The sequence below is a fragment of the Muscardinus avellanarius genome, assembly GCF_963383645.1.
Source record: "Muscardinus avellanarius genome assembly, chromosome: 7".
Lineage (NCBI taxonomy): Eukaryota > Metazoa > Chordata > Mammalia > Rodentia > Gliridae > Muscardinus > Muscardinus avellanarius.
In genome coordinates this window covers 107,471,925-107,493,206 of record NC_137793.1, presented here as the reverse complement: position 1 = coordinate 107,493,206, position 21,282 = coordinate 107,471,925, and the positions used below count along the sequence as shown (strand labels likewise).

Here is a 21,282-nt window from a genome sequence, read left to right as displayed (position 1 = left end):
CCACCAACCTGTGATCCTCCTGTCTCAGCCTCCCAGTCCCTGGAATTACAAGCCTGCGCCACCATGCCCGGCTTTATAATGTTATTTTTAAGTTTGCAGAGAATTTGCTGTATACTTGGGTATACTGTTGTATTAACTTGGCTTATTTTTCTGTAGATAGGAATTTCTAGTTGTACAAAGCAGTTTAATGGAACATAAGACTTAGAGGGATGTATATTAAGAAACATTTATACAAGAAAAGAATTATTCAGAGCATATATAAATAATATAGTATCATAATTATTTGAAGAAATAAGCGGTCTGGTAAATTCTCTACTGAAAATACATTTTTCTCAGCCCCTATTTACAGTGATTCTTCCTCAGCTTAAGCAACACATATTAATACATATTTTTGTCCTTTTGCTTATTTCTTTATTTTAAAAAATGAAATCTAGCCAGGTATGGTGGTACATGCCTGAAATCCCAGGAGTTGGGTGGCTGAGACAGGAAGATCACAGGTTCGAGGACATCTTCAGATACTCTCAGCAATCTAGCAAGACCCTGTTCCCAAACATAAAATCAAGAGGGCTGAGGGAGTAGAGCTTGGAGGTAGAATGTCCCTGGGTTCAATCCCCAGTACCACAAAACAACAACAAAGGAGGCTCTGTACAAGGAATGTATTTTAAATCCTTTAATGACATGCAAATTTACATCTAACTCGAGTACATCTCTTTCCTTTGCATTCCCTCAGGAACACGGCAGAGTTACTAGGGTGCAGCTCTCAGCCTCGGTGTCCAGGGAGAGGGAGTGTGGTTGGGGAGTGAGACGGGCGGGTGGCTAGTTGGAGGAGGGCCCACGTCCTAGATACAAGGTTTGACAAGCACGGTGACCGACCGGGTTCAGAGAAAGGGCTGTGGGCCTGCACTGGAAAAGGGGCGTGTGAGCTGGGTCTTCAGAGGCCACAGCTGAACCACACCTAGAGTCAAAATTCCAAGTTAGAACATCGACCAAGGCTCTTTCCCATGATGACTCCGATCAGATGACCCACCTACACGGAGTCCTCTGCCCTTAGCCGTTTCGCTGACTCCTGTGCGTGGCTGTGTGTGATGTCATGCATTCTAAGGCCCTTCCCTTTGGCAGCGGAGGAGCTGAAGCCCGGACGCACGCCCCACTCGGGGACGCCCAGCCCAGCCACGCTGTCCTTTGCCCACCCACCTCTATAACATGGGTGAGTCTTTCTTCCTGGGATTTAGTGGCTCTACAGGCTTGGAGGAATTCGGGAGGGGGATGCTGCCCTGAGTTCTGCTGGGAGAAGACAGGAAATTCAGCAAGTCAAACGGCAAAGGTAAGACCACGGTGGAAGGCTTCTCTGTGGACAGGGACTGGAGGGTGTGGAGGTATCGCAGCTGAACTGCAGCCGGGGTGCCCGACAGAATCTCGGCTGCCATCCTCAGGGACTCGGAGGCTGCCTTCTCCCCCTCCGCAGCAATCATCTAGGAGACAGATGCCAAAAAGAGCAGAGTGAGCACGTGTCTTTTTTTTTTAATTTTTTAACTAATTTTTATTGGTGCATTGTAATCATATATCACATTGGAATACAAGACTTGAGAGGATATACAAGCACACATCATCCAGTTAGCCCTCATCCAGCCCCCATCCCATTCCCTCCCCCTCCCTCGATCCCATGCTTGTTTGGTGATTAACTTTGATACATTATTTATGTACCTCCTGCATTTTAAAGAGGCTCCATCCTCCCCTATTCCATACCCTCTGATTGGTCACCTTAATTGCTTCACTATAGGGCCCTTTCTATAGCTCGACCTCTTCCTGTTGCCCCTTCCTCCTAGTTACTGCTGATTAGGGGAAGCATCTTATTTTTATTTTCTGCGATATTTCTCTGTGCATGCCGCGTTGTAAATACCGATCCCACTCTTGACGGCCCCAGTTGTGGCCTGGCTACCCGGTGGACTGATCCAGACCTCGCTGGCTAAAGCAGCGGCCTTGCCTCATGGGAGGCCCCGATTCTGGTCTCGCTGGCCCCGGCACCGGCCTAACCCCTCGGCAGGCTCCGATCCAGGCCTTGGAGGCCCCAGCACCAGCCTTGCCTCACGGCAGGCTCCAATGCCAGCCTCGCTGGCCCCAGCAGCATGTGTCTTTTCTCCACAAGGGTTTTAAACACAGTGTGACCCAGTAAACAAGCTCCACATCCCCTCCAGAGCCGGCACTTAAGCCCAGGGAAACAGACCCAGCCTTCTTTCTGAAGATTCCTGAGCTAGGGAGCCAGAAGCTATTTATTGAAATTTAAGGTAAAATTTGTTACAGGTCATGACAAGAATAAATGGAGCATTATGGGAGTTATTGTCTGGCAGACTCGAAAAGTTAGTAGAGTTTTGCGCTCTGGAGGAGAAGTTGGCCAGCGTTCTAGGAGGCCTGGAGTGGCAGGGCATGGTGGCTCGTGCCTTTAATCCTAGTACTTGGGAGGCTGACACGGGAGGGTCACAGCTGCAAGGCTGAGTGATGTATTATGCATGCATCTACCATTCTGTGCCCCATCCAGATATATGACTGTAATGCACCAATTTAAAAAAAAGAAAAAGAAAAGGTGGCCAGTCTCAGCAATTTAGGGAGGCCCAATTAAAAAAGAGAGAGAGAGAAAAGGCCAGCTTCATCAATTTAGGGAGGCTCTCAGCAATTTTAGTGAGACCCTGTTTTAAAATAAAAAATAAAATAGGGCTGGAGTGTAACCTCAAGTAGAACACCCCTAAGTTCATTCTCTAGAAACACACACACACACACACACACACACACACACACACACACACACACACAGGAAAGGGTGACCTCCAACTCAGAAAAAACACACAGGAGAGCAATTCAGAGAAAGACGCCAAGCTCACTACCCAAATGCCAGCTGAAGGTGGCCGAGAGTCCTGGGCTCGGGATGACCTTCCCTTCCTCCTCCCTCTGTCCCTCCAAAGCCACTGACCTCCCCGGCAGGTGAGGGCTTTTCTTCACTTGCTCTGCTCTTTGGGAGAAGTCTGTCTCCCTCTGCCCCATCTTGACCCTTCCCTCAGAACCTCAGAAGCTGCTGGCAGCCAGGTCTTTGCGGCTCCCTGGCTGCCCGGGGTTGTGGGCAGCTTCCTCTGGGCTCTGGCGTGTGGGAACTGGCCTCTGAGCGCTGTCCCTCCATGACTCATACAGAGTTTGCGGCCAGGCCTGAGAGGACCAGAAGGTGGCGAGCGACTGGTGAGGCCCAGGGGAAGATGCCAGCGGGAGAAGCCGATGGTGAGGGAGGAGAGAGGGAGAAGGCGGGCTCAAGGAGCTGAGCAGGGCTTCAGGAGAGGGAGCCATGTGGCAGGACGCTCGAGAGGGGAGCCATGTGGCAGGACGCTCGAGAGTGCTGACAGTAACTACACCCCAGCCATTTTATTTTTTGTTTTGAAACATGCTGTTACTAGGTTGCTGAGACTTTTGTTAAATTGCTGTGGCTGGTCTCAAACTTGCAATCCTTCTGCTTTGTTCTCCCAAATACTGGGATTACAGGTGTGTGCCACCACTCCGGCTTCTTGGAGCGATTTCTTTTTTTCCTTTTTCTTACTTTTTTTTTTTTTTTTTTTTTTTTTGCGGTACTTGGGATGGAACCTACCTCCGAGCTGTGACAGGAGGATTGGGGGCATTCTACCTCCGATCTACAACCCCCCAGCCCTATTTTTTTTTTTTTAAACAAGGTTTCACTGAATTGCAGAGGGCCTCACTAAGTAGCTGAGGTTGTCTTCAAACCACGATCCTCCTGTCTCAGCCTCCCAAATGCTGGAATTACAAGTGTGCGCCCATGGGGAGAACGTGTGGAAGCCGATGGGGCAGCAGGGTAGGCGGACCGGAGGACATGGGCGCCGGGCGCCGCTCACCCGCACTTTGGCTTGCCTTTGGGCTTCGGCTTCCACCGCCAGCGAGTGCTGCAGCCCGGCCGGCAACCGCACGTCCTTACTGAAAGAGAGAGAGATGCCCTGTGTGAGATGCGGCCGGCGTAGGTGTGTGACCTCCGCGGCTCTCCAGCGTTGTTTCCTAAGTAGCCAATCTGGCTGCGCTGTCCCAGAGCCCTGGGTGGGCGGTGGGGTCCGGCCTGGGTGGGCGCTTTACCACCTTGTAAATATACTAAAACCACTTCAAAATGGCAAAAGTGGTAAGTTTTATGTGAATTTTATCTTTATAAAAATCTCTTTTACTGCATGGCGAAAATAAGACAAAAACAAGAGTAATTTTCCCCAGTATTGCAGTGGTTGTATTTTAGCCATGAGATGTTAGATAATTTTTTCCATATTTTTTACTGAACTTATAATAATACAGCTACAGTAGTCAAAATAATTTTTCAAAGAAAAATTAAGCCAGGCGTGGTGGCACACGCTTGTAATCCCCACGCTTGGGAGGCAGAGACAGGAGGATCGCGCAGGTTTGAAGCCACGTGCACTGGCTTAGGAGACCCTGTTTTCAAATATTAAAAAAATGTAAAAATAGGTCTGGGAGTGTAGCCTGGAGGTAGAAGGGCTTCCAGGAACCCCAGTACCACCAAAAAAAAAAAAAAAAAAAATTAAAATGAAGCACAGTATTTCCCTTTATCGTACTGTTTTCCTGGTCATTCTCCTACCCACATTTCTGCTCTCTCCACTTTGATTCCCCAAACACAGGTCACTGAATCCAGGGCCACCTGTGGAGAGAAGAGTTGAGAGGTCAGTGGGTGCCTGGGCCGGGCGCAGGGCACACCTGGGTGCCCACAGCCTCTGTTCTGTGCTGAGAAAAAAATATTTCCTTCCAAGGGATGGGTCTGCCCATTTAGTCTTGTTAAACTTCACAGCGCCTGGCTCGGAGGCGGTCAGCTGCACACTGCCACCCAATACATGTGGACCCGTGGAACTAAGATGGTGCCGTGGCCTGAACAGCAGCCCCTGAAGATGTGCATGTCCAACTCCCAAGAGCCTGTGCGTGTTAGCCCGAAGGGACTTGGCGGGTGTGGTTAAGTCAGAGGATCTTGGTAGGGGAGGTCACCTTGGAGTACCCAGGTGGGCCCGAAGTGTAAGCACAAGTCTCCCGTGGGGGAGGCAGAGGGGGATCTGACACGGGGGGGTGGGGTGAGTTTGTAGCAGTGCATCTGAAGACGGCGGGAGGGGAGAGGGGCTGAGGGATGCAGGCAGGGGACCAGGGGACGGAGTCTCCTCTCAGAACCTGCAGAAGCATCGGCCCCGTGGACACCTTGGCCTGCACCCTGGGACTCTTATTTCGGATCAGAGTCCAAAACAGTCTTCAGAACTCTAAGAGAATAAGCAGATTGATTGTTTTACCAAATGTGTGATAATGTTATAGAAGCAAAAGAAAACTACTCTAAGTGGTGTATTTGCTAAATCTATTTTAGAATGCATGTGTTATGTCAGGTCTTGTCTCCCTGGCAGTGGCTGTCATGTCTAGGTGCTTTCTCTTCCTTCTTGCTGGTGACGCCAGTGTCCCCTGGTTCTCAGGCTTCGCCACCCTCCACGGTGAAGCTGGGAATGGAAGGGGAAGAAAATGAATTGGGTCCTAGAAAGGAGGGACAGGACAAGGAGCACTCCATGTTGACCCTTACTTCTTTTTAAATTATGGAATATGTGTGTGTGTGTGTGTGTGTGTGTGTGTGTGTGTGTGTGTTTACTGGAGATTGAACTCAGGTGCATTCTACCTCCTAGCTACACCTTGTTATTTTTTATTTTGAAACAGAGTCTCACTAGGTTGCTGAGGCTGTCCTCAAACCTGCAATCCTCCTGTCTCACTCAGCCTCCCAAGTACTGGGATTACAGGTGTTGCCATCACGCCCAGCTCACCCATCTTAATACTTCTCACAACCTTGTCTTGGTGAGAATCGAAGGCCTCTACCCTGGCCGCAGATGAGATCGCTGAGCCGCTGCCCTGGGCCAGATGAGGCTGCTGGGGAGGCAGTTCTTACTCTCTCCCCCTCCTCTAGTTCCAGATCAATTAAACCTAGATAACTGACTAATTGGTCAGAAAAGGGTTTGTGACATCTTACCTCTCAGTCTTATTTGAATGTATTATCATCGCACTATTTTTGTTTCCTCAGCTAGACTGTAAGGTCCTAGGAACCAAGCCTCATCATCGTCATGTGCTAGCAGCCCTCCTGCCCTCTCCTGCCGCCGGCACTCCCAACCCTCTATGTGAGTGTTTCACAAGGAATTCTAAGTCACCGGGTCACTTTAGAAGAAGGGTTGAGAGCGAAATGTGTGCTGCAGACCAGTGACTGTCATTGATGCAGGATCACCATGGCAACTTCTTAAATAGTTATCAGCTCCTTCAGGGATGGTGTCTTGAAGAGCTGGGGGCTGGCACATGGAAGGGCTAATAAGTGGCCAATGAACAAATGGATAAAAGATATTTCAATATATATAATACTAAACTTATCAGCCAAGTGTGGTCGTGCAGGCTTCTAATCCTAGTACTTGGGAGCTGTGACAGGAGGATTGCAGGTTTGCAGCCAGCCCCAGCAATTTAGCAAGGTCCTCTGCAACTTAGTGAGGTCCTGTTTCAAAATTATTAAAATAGGAGCCAGGTGTGGTACACGCTTGTAATCCCAGCATTTGGGAGGCTGAGACTGGAAGACAGCAATTCCTGGACAGCCTCAGCTACTTAGTGAGGCCTTCCGCAACTTAGTAGGACCATGTTTCAAAAAAAAAAAAAGAATAAAAAATAGGGCTGGGGTGTATCTTAGAGGTAAATTTCCCCTGGGTTCCATCCTCAGTACTGAAAAAATAAAATAAAATAAAATAGTGCTGGGGGTGTAGCTCAGAAGTAGAATGCCCCTGGGTCTAGTCTGTAGTAATGCTTGTGCATACGCGCGCGCACACACACACACGCACGGGCACACAGGTTATTGATGTACCTTTACATCTTGGGCAATGCTCTTTCTCTCCAGAAGAATTTCAGTGAGGGACCGATGTGCCAGGAGACGCTTCATGGTGGTCTGCACAAGGCATTGGACGGCTTTGGAGACATGAGCCAGGCTGCTCAGGAGGAGGGAGGCGTTCTCCATTCGGTAGTAGCAGATGGCGTCTATCTCCATAATAAACATGTCTTTGGTCACAACCTAGGGAGAAAAAGGTTTGGTTGACTTTGGCCAACAGGCTTGATTCATGGGCTCCTTTCCTCTGTGGGGGATAGAAGAACTAAATGTATTCACAGCAAACTTTCTCAGTAAAATTATAATAAGAGATACTCCTGTAATTCCAGTACTGGGAAGCTAAGACAGGAGGAGCACAGGTTTCAGGATAGCTTCAGCAATTTAGCAAGGCCCTCTGGAACTTAGATCTTGTTTCAAAATAAAAAAATAAAGCTGGGCATGGTGATGCATGCTTGTAATTCCAGTACTTGGGAGGCTGAGACAGGAGGATCGTTCACGGACAGCCTCAGCTACTTAGTGAGGCCCTCCACAACTTAGTGAGACCCTGTTTCAAAATAAAAAATAAAAAGCTGGGCTGGGGGTATAGCTTGGAGGTAGAATGCCTCTGGGTTTGATCCCCGACACTACACAAAAATAAATAAGTAAATAAAAATAATAATAGCAGTATAGCTCAGAGGTAGAATCCCCTAGAACCATAAAACAAAGAGAAAAGAAAAAGGGGTAGTTGGCCTATCTTTTGTTCAAAATAGACATTGCTTTGAAAATTATTTTTATTTTTTTATTGGTGCACTGTATTCATACATCATAATGGGATAAAAAAAAAACTTTTGTAGACATACATGCACACATCGCCCAGTCAGCCCCTACCCGATCCCCACCCCATTCCCTCCCCATCCCTCCTTCCCATGCTTGGCTTAGTGGTTGACATCTAGTATTATAGCAATTTATCCAAAATTAACAATGATAATCTCACATAACAGTTTCATTTGTCTGATACCAAGCTTTTGATGACTTAAAGATAACATTTCAATATTTCTTTTTGCTTTCTTTCTTACCAGAGATTATTTTTTTCTTTTTCTTTTTTTTAGGTGAAACTATCATACATTTATTTACTTATTTTTCAGAAAAAAATCTATCCTAATGTGGAATATGGACTCTAGATACCCAAAACAATCTGGAAAAAGAACAAAGCTAGAAGATGTATATTTTCTGATTTCAAACCATATAAAGCTACAATAATTGAAACAGTGTAGTACTGTTCTAAAGGCAGATATATAAACCATTGGAGTTAAATAAAAGCCTAAGGATAAATTCTTCCATATATTGTCAAGTTATTTTTGACAAGGTTTCCACGAACATTTGGTGGTGGAAATAATAATCTTTTAAATAAATATTGTTGAAAAATAATAATTACATGAAAAAGAATAAAATTGGACCCTTACCTAACACCATATACAAATATTAACTCAAAATAGATAAAAGACCTAAATATAAATCTTAAGACTATAAACTTTTAGAAGAAAATCTGGGTCATTAAACCTCACAACATTGAAATTGGCAGTGATTTCTTGGATATGATTTCAATGGCACAGGCAACAGAAGGGTAAAAAAAACTCCCTAAAAATTAAAAAAATATCATATATCCAAAGACAATGTAAACGGAGTTAAAAGTTACTGATAGAATGGGATAAAATATTTCCAAATGCTATATCTGAAGGTATATTAGTATTCCAACTAGAAATCCTAAAAATTAACAACAATAAAGGCAAACAATACCATTTAGAGATAGGTAAAAGACTAACATAAATGATGAATCTCCACAGATAACCAATCTTAGTTGTCTGTTGGATGGAAAATCTTGTTTCTCTGGTTCTGGTGTGTGTTACCTATTTCTTCTTTGTAGTTAATCTCTTTGAGTATTTTCTCTAGCGCTGGTTTTGAAGACATAAATTCCTTCAGTTTCTGTTTGCCATGGAAGCTTCTTATTTCTTCATCTAATTTGATAGAAAGTTTTGCTGGGTAGGAAATTTTTGGCTGGAAGTTGTTTTCTTTCAGAGTTTGGAATATGTTACTCCAAGCCCTTCTGGCTCTCATGACTTGGTTTGGGAAGTCTGGAGTGATTCTAATTGGTTTGCCTCTGAATGTCACTTGGCCCTTTGTTTTTGTTGCCTTTAAGATTCTCTGCTTGGCTTCCACATTGGTCATTTTGACAATTATGTGGTGTGGCGATCCTCTTCTCCGATCCTGTCTAAAGGGAGTTCTATAAGTTTCCTGGATCTGTGTATCAACCTCTTGCTCTATGTTTGGAAAATTTTCTGCTATTACTTCCTTGAAGAGATTGTTGATCCCTTTGGTTTCACCTTCTTTTCCCTCCTCTATTCCAATTATTCTTAGGTTAGCTCTCTTAAAATGGGCCCATATTTCTTCAATGTCAGATTCCTGCTGTCAGATTTTTTTTTTCTAATTTAGAAACTATGCATTCGTTTTTGGAGTGATCATCTTCTAAGAGCGAGATTCTATTCTCCATGTGGTCTAATTGGTTGTTTGTACTTTGAATTGAGGACTTTACTTCATTAATTGCATCCTTTATCTTTTTGGCTCTCTCTGAGTTCTTTTCGAAGCACCTCTATTATTTCTACAGTTATTTTCCTGATTTGATCTTCTAGAAATCTCTGAATTTCTGTTTTATCGGGTTCTGATGTTGTGGGGTTGTGGGCATTCATTGCTCCATTGTTATTCCTCTTTCCCATGATTTTGGAAGTTTGTGCCTTCTCTGGGTTCTTCCCTTGGGTCACTACGACTTCACTTAAGGTGCTCTGGATCTCGAGTCTGTGGTATCTCAGTCCCCACTACTCCTTTACTAGGTTGTATCACAGAGTCTCAGACCCAGGGAGTCGATAGAGGCTGCTTTAGACCATGGGGGGGGCGTGTGCCAGGTTGGGCGTTCTTGTATGGTGTGATATCTCTGCCACCGCCACTCCCCCACTGGGTCAAGTGCCTGGGAGTGCTGTACTGGGATTTCTTCTTTAGGGGCCGCAATCTGACTCACTGTTGTTGAGTGCGCAGATGGAGCTGTAGTGGGCTCGGTGAATTTGCTGCTGCTGCCGGTGGCAATATGGTGCCGCTGCCATGCCCTTGGCCGTGAGGCTGGCATATTTCTTCTCTGGTTTTGAGCTCCGCTCTGAGTCCCTGCAGCATGTGCTGAGCCCAGCCACTGGAAGCTTTAGATGCTCCCTGCGCCGAAAAATTTGCCGAATCCCACCTGGCTGTTCCGCAGAGGCTCACCTTGGCTCACTGTCCGCTGCTCCTCTCTGGAGCCTGGTGGGCTGTTGAGTGCGTTGGGCTGGAGCCGTCTGGTGAAATCGCCGCTGCCGCCAGCAGTAAGGCGCTACTGCCGCATCCTCGGGCAGTAAGGCTACTGCCGGCGTATCTCCTCTCTGGCTCTGAGCTCTGTTCTGAGTCCCCCTCCTCTTTGGGGCCTGGTGCTGCAAGGAAAGATGTCACCCGCTGCTCCGCGCCTTGGCTCCAGCCGCAGCACTGCGGTCTGGTTTCTTTCTGGTGTCTCATTTTTCCAGCCCTCTTTTTCTCTGTCCCTGGTATTTACCTTTTTTGTTTCTCTGCTGATGGTGTTTTCTGGCTATGAAAGGCGCTGATTTTGTGGTAATAGAGATTGGTTGTTAGCGGGCTCGTAAGCCCCGCTTTTCTCCATCGCCATCTTCCCGGAAGTTCCGAAAATTATTTTTTATTAAATATACTCAGCATAATGTCCTCAAGGTTCATCCATGTCTTATAATATGTCAGAATTTCCTTCTTTTTAAAGGTGAATAATATTTTATTGTAGTTTACTTACCACATTCTATTTATCTGTTGAGCCATCTGTGGACACTTGGGTTGCTCTACTATTTGGTTTTTATAAACAATACTGCTGTGACCCTAGGTGTATGAATATTTCTTCAAGATCCTGCTTTTAAGTCTTTGGGGTAAACATATAAAAATGGAAATTGCTAGACCGAATAGTTATATTATTTTAATATTTTGAGGAGCTACCATATTGTATAGCTGCATTCACTAGTGCTACATTATCTTATATGCCCTACCAACATTGCACATGTATTCTAATTTCTCCGCATGGCTTTCAATAATTATTATTTTCTGTTTTTTAATTTTTTATTATAGCAACCCTCCTGTTAGAAGTGAAATGGTAGCTAGCTGTGGCTTTGAATCGCATCTATTAATTAGTGATGTTAGGCATATTTTCATGTGTTTTTTGGGCCATTTGTCTATCTTCTTTTTTGAAGAAATGTTTACTGTTAGAAAGTCTCTGTTAGAGTTCTCCAGAAAAAAAGAATCAGTAGTTTATAGAAATAGATTTATCTTAAGGAATTAGCTCATGTGATTCTGGCTCGGTAAGCCCAAACCTTCAGGCTGGAGACCTAAGGCAGAGGCATGTGTGCTGGTAGGCCTCCTCGAGGGGAGGGCTGCTCATCCCTCCCTTCCTTCCTTCCTTCCTTCCTTCCTTCCTTCCTTCCTTCCTACCTTTCTTCTTCCTTCTTCCTTTTGCCTTCAACTGATCAAATCAGGTTACTCCCATTGTGAAGGGAAGTCTGTTTTACTCAGTCTATTGATTTAAATATTAATTCAAAAGGATTACAAGCATGGTGGCACACGCTGAGATAGGAGGATGGCACAGGTTTGAAGCCAGCCTCAACTACTTAGTGAGGCTCTCGGCAAGTTAGTGAGACCCTGTTTTCAAATAAAATATAAAATAGGTCTGGGAGTATAGCCTGGAGGTAGAAAGGCCCCTGGGTTCCACCCCCAGTACCACCAAAAAAATAATAATAAGCCGGACGTGGTGGCGCACGCTTGTAATCTCCACGCTTGGGAGGCAGAGACAGGAGGATCGCGCAGGTTCAAAGCCAGCCCCGCGTGCTGGCTTAGGAGACCCTGTTTCCAAATAAAAAATGTAAAAATAGGTCTGGGAGTGTAGCCCGGAGGTAGAAGGGCTTCCAGGAACCCCAGTACCACCAAAAAAAAAACAAAAACAAAAACAAAAAACAAAGCCAGCCCCGCGCGCTGGCTTAGGAGACCCTGTTTCCAAATACAAATGTAAAAATAGGTCTGGGAGTGTAGCCCGGAGGTAGAAGGGCTTCCAGGAACCTCAGTACCACCAAAAAAATAATAATAATAAATAATAATAATAATAATAATAATAATAATAATTCATATACAAATACCTGTGCCATAATACGTAGCTGTATTTGACCAAATATAGGCCAAGTGACCAGGCCTGGCTCCATTGATGCATAAGATTAACTTTCAAAAGTCCCTGTCCAACGCTGGGCGTGGTGGACACGCTTGTAATCCCCACGCTTGGGAGGCGGAGACAGGAGGATCGCGCAGGTTCGAAGCCAGCCGCGCGCGCTGGCTTAGGAGACCCTGTTTCCAAATACAAATGTAAAAATAGGTCTGGGAGTGTAGCCCGGAGGTAGAAGGGCTTCCAGGAACCCCAGTACCACACACACACACAAAAGTCCCTGTCCAGTTTTTAAATCAGTTGTTTGTCTTTTTTATATTGAAAAGCATGAGTTCTTTTTAATATCCTGGATATTACGCCCTTACAAGACATACAATTTTTAAATATATTTCCCATTCCAGAAGTTGCCTTTAACTCTGTTGATTCTGTCCTTTTTTACACAAAGGTTTTAGTTGTGGTGTGGTCTATGTATCTACTTTCCCCCTACTTTTGTTTTTGTTTTTATTTTGGTACTGGAAGTTGAACCCAGAGGCATTCCACCTCTGAGCTCCACCCCTATTTTATTTTATTTCTGTTTGAAACAGGGTCTTTCTAAATTGTGACGGGACCTCACTAAGTTGCTGAGGCTGGCCTCAAACCTGCAATCCTCCTTCCTACTTTTTTTTTTTTTTTTTTTGTACTGGGAATGGAACCCAGGGGCGTTGAACCTCCGAGTGACACCCCCAGCCCTATTTTTTATTCTTTATTTTGAAACAGGTCCTGAGTTGCAAAGGGCTTCACTAAGTAGCTGAGGCTGGCTTCGAACTGTGATCCTCCTAACCCTCCCGAATGCTGGGATTTCAAGTGTGTACCACCACACCAGGCTTTCCTTCCTACATTTTAAAATAGTAATTTTTGCCCTGGGCTCGAGTTGCTTGCTAGACTCTGGAAAATTTAGAGATAAAGTGATCACCACTGGACTTACCTCATGAAAGGGTATCTCCAAGGTCTGGAGACGAAGATCAACCTTGTGGTAGGTGTCCAGGCACGGCAAAAAGAAGAACAGACCTGGAAAGTGGAGGGGAGGTGAGCAGCGCACCCGGAGGCTGTGTGTCCGGCTCTCCCAACCCAGCTGGTCGACTGTCCAGACAACCACACTGTCTCTGTGTCCTGTGACGCCCTTTGCTCAGCCTGGACCTCGGAGCATCAACTCCACTAGATTTTAAGGGCCCAGGAATCAGAGAGCCTGTAGCTCGTCCGTTTTGCATCCTTGGAAGTCAGCACAGCGTCTGAAATCCAGGAAGCGTTCAGTCCACGGCTCTTGAGTTCTGCCAACTGGAGGCCAGTTTGTTTCTTGGATGCTGAGCTTTGCTGCCTTTCGTGATTTGATCTGGCCCCAGGATTCTGCACTAGCTCAGCTTCTCTCTGACAGTTCACAGCCCTTTGACCATGCATGTGTTGGACTCAAACCAGCCCGCAGCCCTGGGCCCCAACCTGACCTGCTATTCCAGTCAGCCTGGCCCTGGAGCAGCTCTCTGCGCCCATCCTCTCTCTTGGCCACCTGTCACCTGGGAGTAATGCTCCCTGGGGAATTTCTTTCTTCTTTCATCCTTCCTTCCCTCCCTCCCTCCCTCCCTCCCTCCCTTCCTTCCTTCCTTCTTTCCTTCCTTTCCTTTTGTACTGGGGATTGAACCCAGGGGTGTTCTACGTTTGAACTACACCCCCAGCCCTGTTTTGTTTTTAATTTTTGAAACAGGGCCTCCCTAAGTTGCTGAGGCTGGCCTTAAACCTGCGATTCTCCTGTCTCAGCCTCCCAAGTACCGAGATCACAGGCATATACTACTACGCCTGGCTCCTTGAAAAAAATTTTTAATGACCTACATTAAAACTAAGAGACTGGAAATGTAAATATCATGAATCAAGTTGCTTCATGTCATCTGAGGTCCTCTTTTAAGTATGTATGGATTGAAGGATTTGGCAAGATGAGGGGTGACGCTTCTTACCAGGGCCTTTGGCTCTTCCAGGCAGTAGGTGCCCCAGTCGGAATATAATCACTCTCTCATACTCTTGTACAACCTAAAGGAAAATGCAACGCTTCAAGTTTCTCTAAGAAAGAAAAATAAAGTCTTCAAAAGGCCTTGTCAAGCTGGAGTGCTACCACCCACGTGTAGTCCCAGTGCTTCAGAGACTGGGACAGGAGGGTCGTACGTTCAAGGTCTGTCTCAGCAAACAGGGAGACTTATCAACCTAGTGAGACCCTGTTTTGTTTTGTTTTTGGGGTGCTGGGGATGGAATCCAGGGGCATTCTACCTCTGAGCTATACCCTGAAGCTCTATTTTTTATACTTTATTTGAATAATAATTATTATTTTCTCACTGAGTTGCAAAAGGCCTCGCTAAGTAGCTGAGGCTGTCCGCGAACTGCGATCCTCCTGTCTCAGCCTCCCAAATACTGGGATTCCAGGCGTGCACCACCACGCCTAGCTACACACCAACTTCCTGATCCAGTATCAGAATCTGAGTTCTATTCCTTGTCATTAGCCTGGTTGGTCTGCTGGCTTACACGTATGCCCTACTAGACTAAACTCCGTCATAATCCAGAATTAGTCTTTATTCTGTGTGCCTAAAAAATGCCTGATAATGTAGTAAATGTCCAGTAAATACTTCCTGAAGGAATGAAGGGATAATTTGTGACTGCAAGTCCATTTTCCTTCCTCCTCCTCCTCCTCTTTAAAAAGCTCCATTGAATAATAACTAGCCAAACACAGATGTGCTTGCAGTGATGAGGATGAGATGCGTTCACCACACTGACTTGGCAACAGCGGAGTCGTGGCCATTGCCCTCCTGATCCTGGGCTGGCTAGGAGCTGCAGCTCGCCCAAGTTACGGGCTATCACAGAGAGGCTCTCCGCTTGCTCTCTCTCTCCTCTCTCTCCTCCTCTTCTCCTCTCTCTCTCCCCTCTGCCCTCTGCCCTCTGCCTCTCTCTCTCTCTCTCTCTCTCTCTCTCTCTCTCTCTCTCTCTCTCTCTCTCTCTCTCTCTGTTGTGTATGTATGTGTATGTATGTGTTGCGGGGGATCAAACCCAGGGGCATTCTACCTCCCAGCTACACTTCCAGCCCTATTTTTAATTTTTTATTTGGAAACAAGGTCTTGCTAATGTTACGGTGAAATATGTTCGGTGTGTGAGGGGAGAAATAATTCCCCCAACACAACCACACAAACAGAAAACCGCAGGTTCTTGTCCTGAGCTCAGGATAGGTATATATAGCTTTGGACAGTTGCTGAAGATTTAAAGAAGTTTATTAAAAAAGATAGGAATACAGAAGATAGTTACAGCCCCATGCCACCCAGAAAATGGCACAGGGGGTCAGTTTGAGTGAATTTACCAAAAAAACCCTGCGTGCTGAGAGTTCTTATCCTGACCAAGTCTGGGCAGGTCCTTTGATGTGTAGACATGCTGCCCTATCGGTAGCCCAGCTTTCTGCTGTCTCCATCCCAGCCGGATCCGCCCTCGGAGGCAGGGGCAGCCCTGTCTGGGGCACAGACCTTTTGTTACCCTCCCAAGATGTGTTAAGTTGCTTATCCCGGATCTGGGATTTCCTCCCATCCTTGAGGCAGTTTGTCTCTCTTTAGAAATGTAAAGAGGCCCTTTTCCCTGGCTCCTGGCTTTCTTTACTTCTCTTTAGAAATGTAAAAATTCCCTTCTTCCTGACACTCCTGGCTTCCTTTAGTACAAATTATATATTTTCAAAATTGGCAATCTTTCCCAATACTGGTACATTAATACATTTTGAAACCTCTTCCCAATACTAGTACAGCTAAGTTGCTGAAGCTGGCTTCAAACCTGCAATCTTCCTGTCTCCGCCTCCCAATTACTGGGATTGCACGTATACACCACCATGTTCAGGACAAGAAAGTATCTTACCGCATCGGAATTCAAAATTTGAAGTACTTTCTACTGAACGCATTGCTTTTGCGCCAGGGTAAAACTGAAATCAAAAGTCAAATCACAGTGGGTCAGGGCCTGTCTGTATCAGAATGTAATGAAGAGACAACAGGAAACACATTTTAAGGCTCTGCTACCCATGCAAGTGCCCTGAGGTCAGGAAGCCCATCTTGTGCTTGTTGAGAGAACAAATGATTGGGTTTGGTTCCTAAAGCTTATGCCAGCAAGTCCCTGCTCGGTCCCTAGTATTACTTTTTTGTTTGTTTGTTTGTTTGTTTGTTTTAGAAGAAACATGTTTTCCCCAGAGATGAAAGGGGATCTTAGTTCTTTCAGACCTCACTGAGATGTAACTTCCTGATTCTGCTTTTCCGTCCGTACCTCATTGTGTTCTTACGCTTACCGTCAAGTGCGCAGACTTGAGAGTGTTTCCCACAAGCCATGGCTCTTGTGACAGTGCTACAGGTGCTCAGATCATACCCTGAGAATCCTGCTAATGCGTGTGGTGGTACACGCCTGTAGTCCCCATACTTGGGAGGCTGAGACAGGAGGACTGCAGCCTCAGCAACTTAGCAAGACCCTATTTCAGAAGAAAAATTAAAGCTGGGTGTGTTGATGCATGCCTGTAATCCCAGTTCTTGGAAGGCTAGGATAGGAGGCTCACAGGTTCAAAACCAGCCTCAGCAAATTAGGAAGGCCCTCAGCAACTCAGAGAGACCCTTGTTTCAAAATAAAAAATAAAATAGGGCTAGATGTAGCTCAGAGGTAGGGATCAATTCCCAGCATCACAAGATAAGTAAATAAAAAAAAAATAAAATAGGGCTGAGGGTGTAGCTTACACATACAGCATCCCTAGGTTCAATTCCCAGCGCCACAAAACAACAACAACAACAATAAAAAAGAAAAACAGACAAAGTTGTGAAACTGACAGTGTGAGGGTGGATGAGCGGGTGTCATGGTTATCCGGGCTGGTCCTCCTGCGGAGCGGAGCGGATGACCTCGCTGCTCCCCCTGGGGGTCTCTCAGTCTACAGGGAGAGAAGGGGGCCCAGCAAGTGTTCTGTGCATGGCAGGTGCTAGGAGGAAATGAAACAGGCTGCCCGGGACACAGGGAAGGAGGGACAGCCCAGGGGGTCAAGGCGGGCCTCACAGATCACACAGGAGCCAGAGCTTGAAGGGGAGAGAGCTCTCCTGGAGGACGGGTGGCCGCGAGGGCATTCCAAGGGAGCCGCAGTGAGTACCAATGCAGACGGACGCGGGCCAGTGTGGTGGGTGAGAGGCACTGGGCAGTTACCTATTATGGCTGGGCTGGGTGACGCATACCTATAATCCTAGTACTTGGGAGGCTGAGACAGGAGGATTACAGGTTTGAGGCCAGCCTCAGCAACTTAGTGAGATCCTGTTTCAAACTAAAAAATAAAATAAGGTGGGGGGGTGCAGCTTAGAGGTAGAACGTCCCTGGGTTCCATCACACACACACACACACACACACACACACACACACACACACCCTATGAGGTTCTCATAGACACTCACCTTTATGCAGAACCAGATGGAAAATGGGAAAGTCAAGATGATAAAGAGCAGGCAGCTGAGGACAAGAAGCCACTCGAAGATCCCCAAGCCAGAGGACTTGTTACCTAAAATATAATAGTAATAGTCACATCAAAACCTCACCCTCCTGTGACCAGCACTCCGTCACATTGGTCCTGGGGACGGGGCCACAGCATCTTGGAGGTATTGCTGGAAATACTGAAATGAGCAGGACAACAGAGTGGCCACAGGGGCCCGCGTGGGGCGTAGAAGATGGAGCAGGCTCCCCGGGGGCAGGGGCCCTGGGCTCCCAGTCCTCCTCCCTCATCTCGTGTCCACGAGTCCCTGCACAGGGCACGGGACCCACTCAAGCCTCGGTGTCCGCGCCTGTCCAGTGGGGAGGCTAACTGGCTTAGCGTTATCACACAATACAGGCGCTCAGTGTTTGCTGAATTAGGGGCAAGTGGATAGTGAACATGACTTGTTTATTTATTTGCGGTAGTGAGGGTTGAACCCAGAGGGCATTCTACCTCCGAGCTATACCCATGTTCCTATTTTATTTTTTACTTTTGAAACAGGATCTCACTAAGTTGCAGAGGGCCTCACAAGTTGCTGAGGCTGGCGGTAAACCTGCGATCCTCCTGTCTCAGCCTCCCAGCTACTGGGATGACAAGGGTGCGCCACCATGCCCAGTTTAAAATGATTTAAATGTAATCTAAATATGAGTTGTAGAAATCTCAAAATTTTAATTTTCAGATACTAGAAAACTGGCAAAAGGCATACTACGTGTTAGTTTAAAAATCTCATAGAAAACAAAACAGAAGAAAACCCAAAATGACTGAGAATTAGAAAATGATGCCAGGCCGGGCGTGGTGGCGCACGCTTGTAATCCCAGCACTTGGCTGAGACAGGAGGATCACACAGGTTCGAAGCCAGACTCAGCTGCTTAGTGAGGCTCTCAGCAAGTTAGTGAGACCCTGTTTCCAAATAAAATATAAAATAGGTCTGGGGGTATAGTGCAGAGGTAGAAAAGCCCCCGGGTTCCACCCCCAGAAACCAAAGGCAGCACCACGTGAAGGTGGGTGCTTCAGGAAGATGTCTTACTCTGGAATTCTGGAGTCTCCACCTCCCAGCTAGAGGTGTGTGTGTGTGTGTGTGTGTGTGTGTGTGTGTGCGCGCGCGCGCGTGTGTGTGCGTTACTGGTGGTTAAAGCCAGAGATGGTCTATCTCCAAGTTACACAGTTCCATCCCCAGCCCTATTTTATTTTGAAACAGAGTCTCACTAAGTTATGGAGGGCCTCCCTAAGTTCCTGAGGCTGGCCCAAACCTTCTATCCTCTTGTCTCAGCCACCCAAGTAGTAGAGTTACAGGCGTGCGTCACCACACCTGGTTCCAGCTATAGATCTTGGGCAAATTACTTCTCAGATCACGTTTCTTCATCTGTGATAAGGGGTGATAAGTCACTAATAACTCCAGCAAGATACCCAGTGTGTGCCTGGCATATAAATGGGGGGAGGTCCCTCCTCTGTCACACAACTGTTACAAACCCTCCAACCACAACATCATCACACCACTGCGCCCAGCAAGCCCATAATGAGCAGAGGCTTACCAGTTAGGCAAAATATTAGCAGTGTCCACTTAAGCAACCTCCCACCCTGGAAACAGGGCCTCCAAGGTTGCTGAGTTTTGCTAGGGTGCTGAGGCGGGTTAGGGGCTGAGGGCGAGGCCTGGGCTGGCACTTTACGTGGCTCAGCTGTCTCTGCCTTTCAGAAAGACACATCATCCCAAAGACAGTTCAAAGTCTTTTCAGGTAAGACGAGTGATCACCCCCAAAACGTTTAAAGTGCTCTTAGGTAGGCCGGAGGGGTGGGGATGAGCGATCCACTAGCCAGGTCCTTCCTCACCCTAGGCGCCCTCGGCCTTCCCTGGGCACCAGACCCCACTCGTGGCTCCTCCCGGGCCGCCAGCCCGCGCTCACCGGCCCCGAGGCCGGACAGTGTGCCGCCGGCCCGACTTCTGCTGCGCGAGGGTCTCACCTGGGAGCGCTGGGTCCCTGGCGCCCACCTTTCACTGCCCAGAAACCCCCGCCGTCAGCAGCCCGCCCCCTACCTTCATCCGGCCGCTCGGTCTCCAGCAGGGCCGCCACCTCCGTGCCGTCCTCCCCCGAGCCGCGGACCTCGTCCACGTCCACCACGGTGGCGGCGGGCGCTCGGGGCTCCGCGGGGGGCCTCCTGGGCTCCCGCCCGGGCGCGGCCCCCCGGCGCCCGCCCCTGTCGGCCCGCGCCCTCCGGCCGTCCTTGGGGGAGGCCTCGCGGGAGGAGCTCCGCGGCCTCCTCTCCATCCTCCCGGCGGCAGGTGCCAGGGCCGGGCGGCCGCCGGCCCCTCAAGTCTCCTGATGGGGCGGGCGGGGCGGGCGGGGCCCCGGGCGGAGGCGCCCCCCGCACTGCGGGGGGGCTGGCGTCCAGGAGTGCCGTCGGGACTCACCTGGCACGATGGTACCCAGCCCGGCGCGGCGCACGCCCGTGATCCAGGACCTGGGGAGGCTGAGACAGGAGGAGCGCAGGTTCCCGGCCAGTCTCTGCAAGTTAGAGAGGCCCCCAAAATAAAAAACGAAAGATGTCTGGGGGTGTATCTCGGAGGTAGAATGTCCCTGAGTTTAATCCCCAACATAATAAAAATGAATAGATACTGGCGGGTACAAAATGGATCTCATGGTCCAGGGATAATGCTAAGTCCTTGGGGAGACACCAGAGGTCATCAGATTAGGGCGACTTTAAGGTAAATGGGAATTTCTCCTCAAGCTCGCCCTCTCCCCCAGGAGTCTTCCCAAGTACCCCTTCACCCTACCTATTTATTCCCCATTTTTATACACACTCCTACTTTTTACTAATACATTGACCAATAAATTATGTTGGCTGACTCTTCCTGGGAGTATGTACATTTTATCTTTGTGTGTGTGTGTGTGTGTGTGTGTGTGTGTGTGTGTGTGTGTGTGAGAGAGAGAGAGAGAGAGAGAGAGAGAGAGACAGACAGACAGACAGACAGACAGACAGACACAGATATGGAGACAAAGAGAGAGAGTGTGTCTGACTGAGGATTGAACCCAGGGGCATTCTACATCTGAGCTAGAACCCCAACCCTTTTTATTTTGAGACAAGGTTTCACTTAAGTTGTTGAGAGTCTCAACGCTTTTGCTTAGACTGTCCTTGAACTTGTGATTCTCCTGTTTCAGCCTCCCAAGTACTGAGATTACAGGCATAGGCATGCACCACCTTGCCAGGCTGTGTGTGTGTGTGCGCGTGTGTGTGTAATTTTTTTTGGTGGTACTGGGGCTTTCTACCTCCAGGCTATACTCCTAGACCTATTTTATACTTTATTTGGAAACAGGGTCTCACTAAGTTGCTGAGAGCCTCACTAAGTAGCTGAGGCTGGCTTTGAACCTGCACGATCCTCCTGTCTCAGCCTCCCAAGCACGGGGATTACAAGCCTGCGCCACCACGCCTGGCTGTATATATATTTTAAAAGAGAAAGGACAATCTCTAAGGTTTTCCTTTCTCTCTTGTTATTTTTTTTTCAGTGCTGGGGTTCACCCCGGGGTGCCCACCACCCAGCTTCATCTCCAGCCCATGAAATGATTTGCAGCATTTACTGTCTATTTT

At 47.5% G+C, this 21,282-nt stretch overlaps 1 protein-coding gene across 1 annotated transcript; it reads right to left on the bottom strand.

Annotated features, from left to right (window-relative positions):
- Window positions 1-1,196: 1,196 nt before the first annotated feature.
- NPHS2 (NPHS2 stomatin family member, podocin) lies at window positions 1,197-19,964 on the bottom strand (the record flags this gene model as incomplete). The annotated part of the gene is made up of 8 exons (XM_080698770.1): window positions 1,197-1,472; window positions 3,888-3,966; window positions 4,629-4,684; window positions 6,899-7,102; window positions 13,135-13,217; window positions 14,153-14,225; window positions 17,627-17,730; window positions 19,733-19,964. 8 exons carry the CDS (start codon window positions 19,962-19,964, stop codon window positions 1,197-1,199), a joined length of 1,107 nt encoding a protein of 368 aa, XP_080554896.1.
- Between the last annotated feature and the right edge of the window lie 1,318 nt (window positions 19,965-21,282).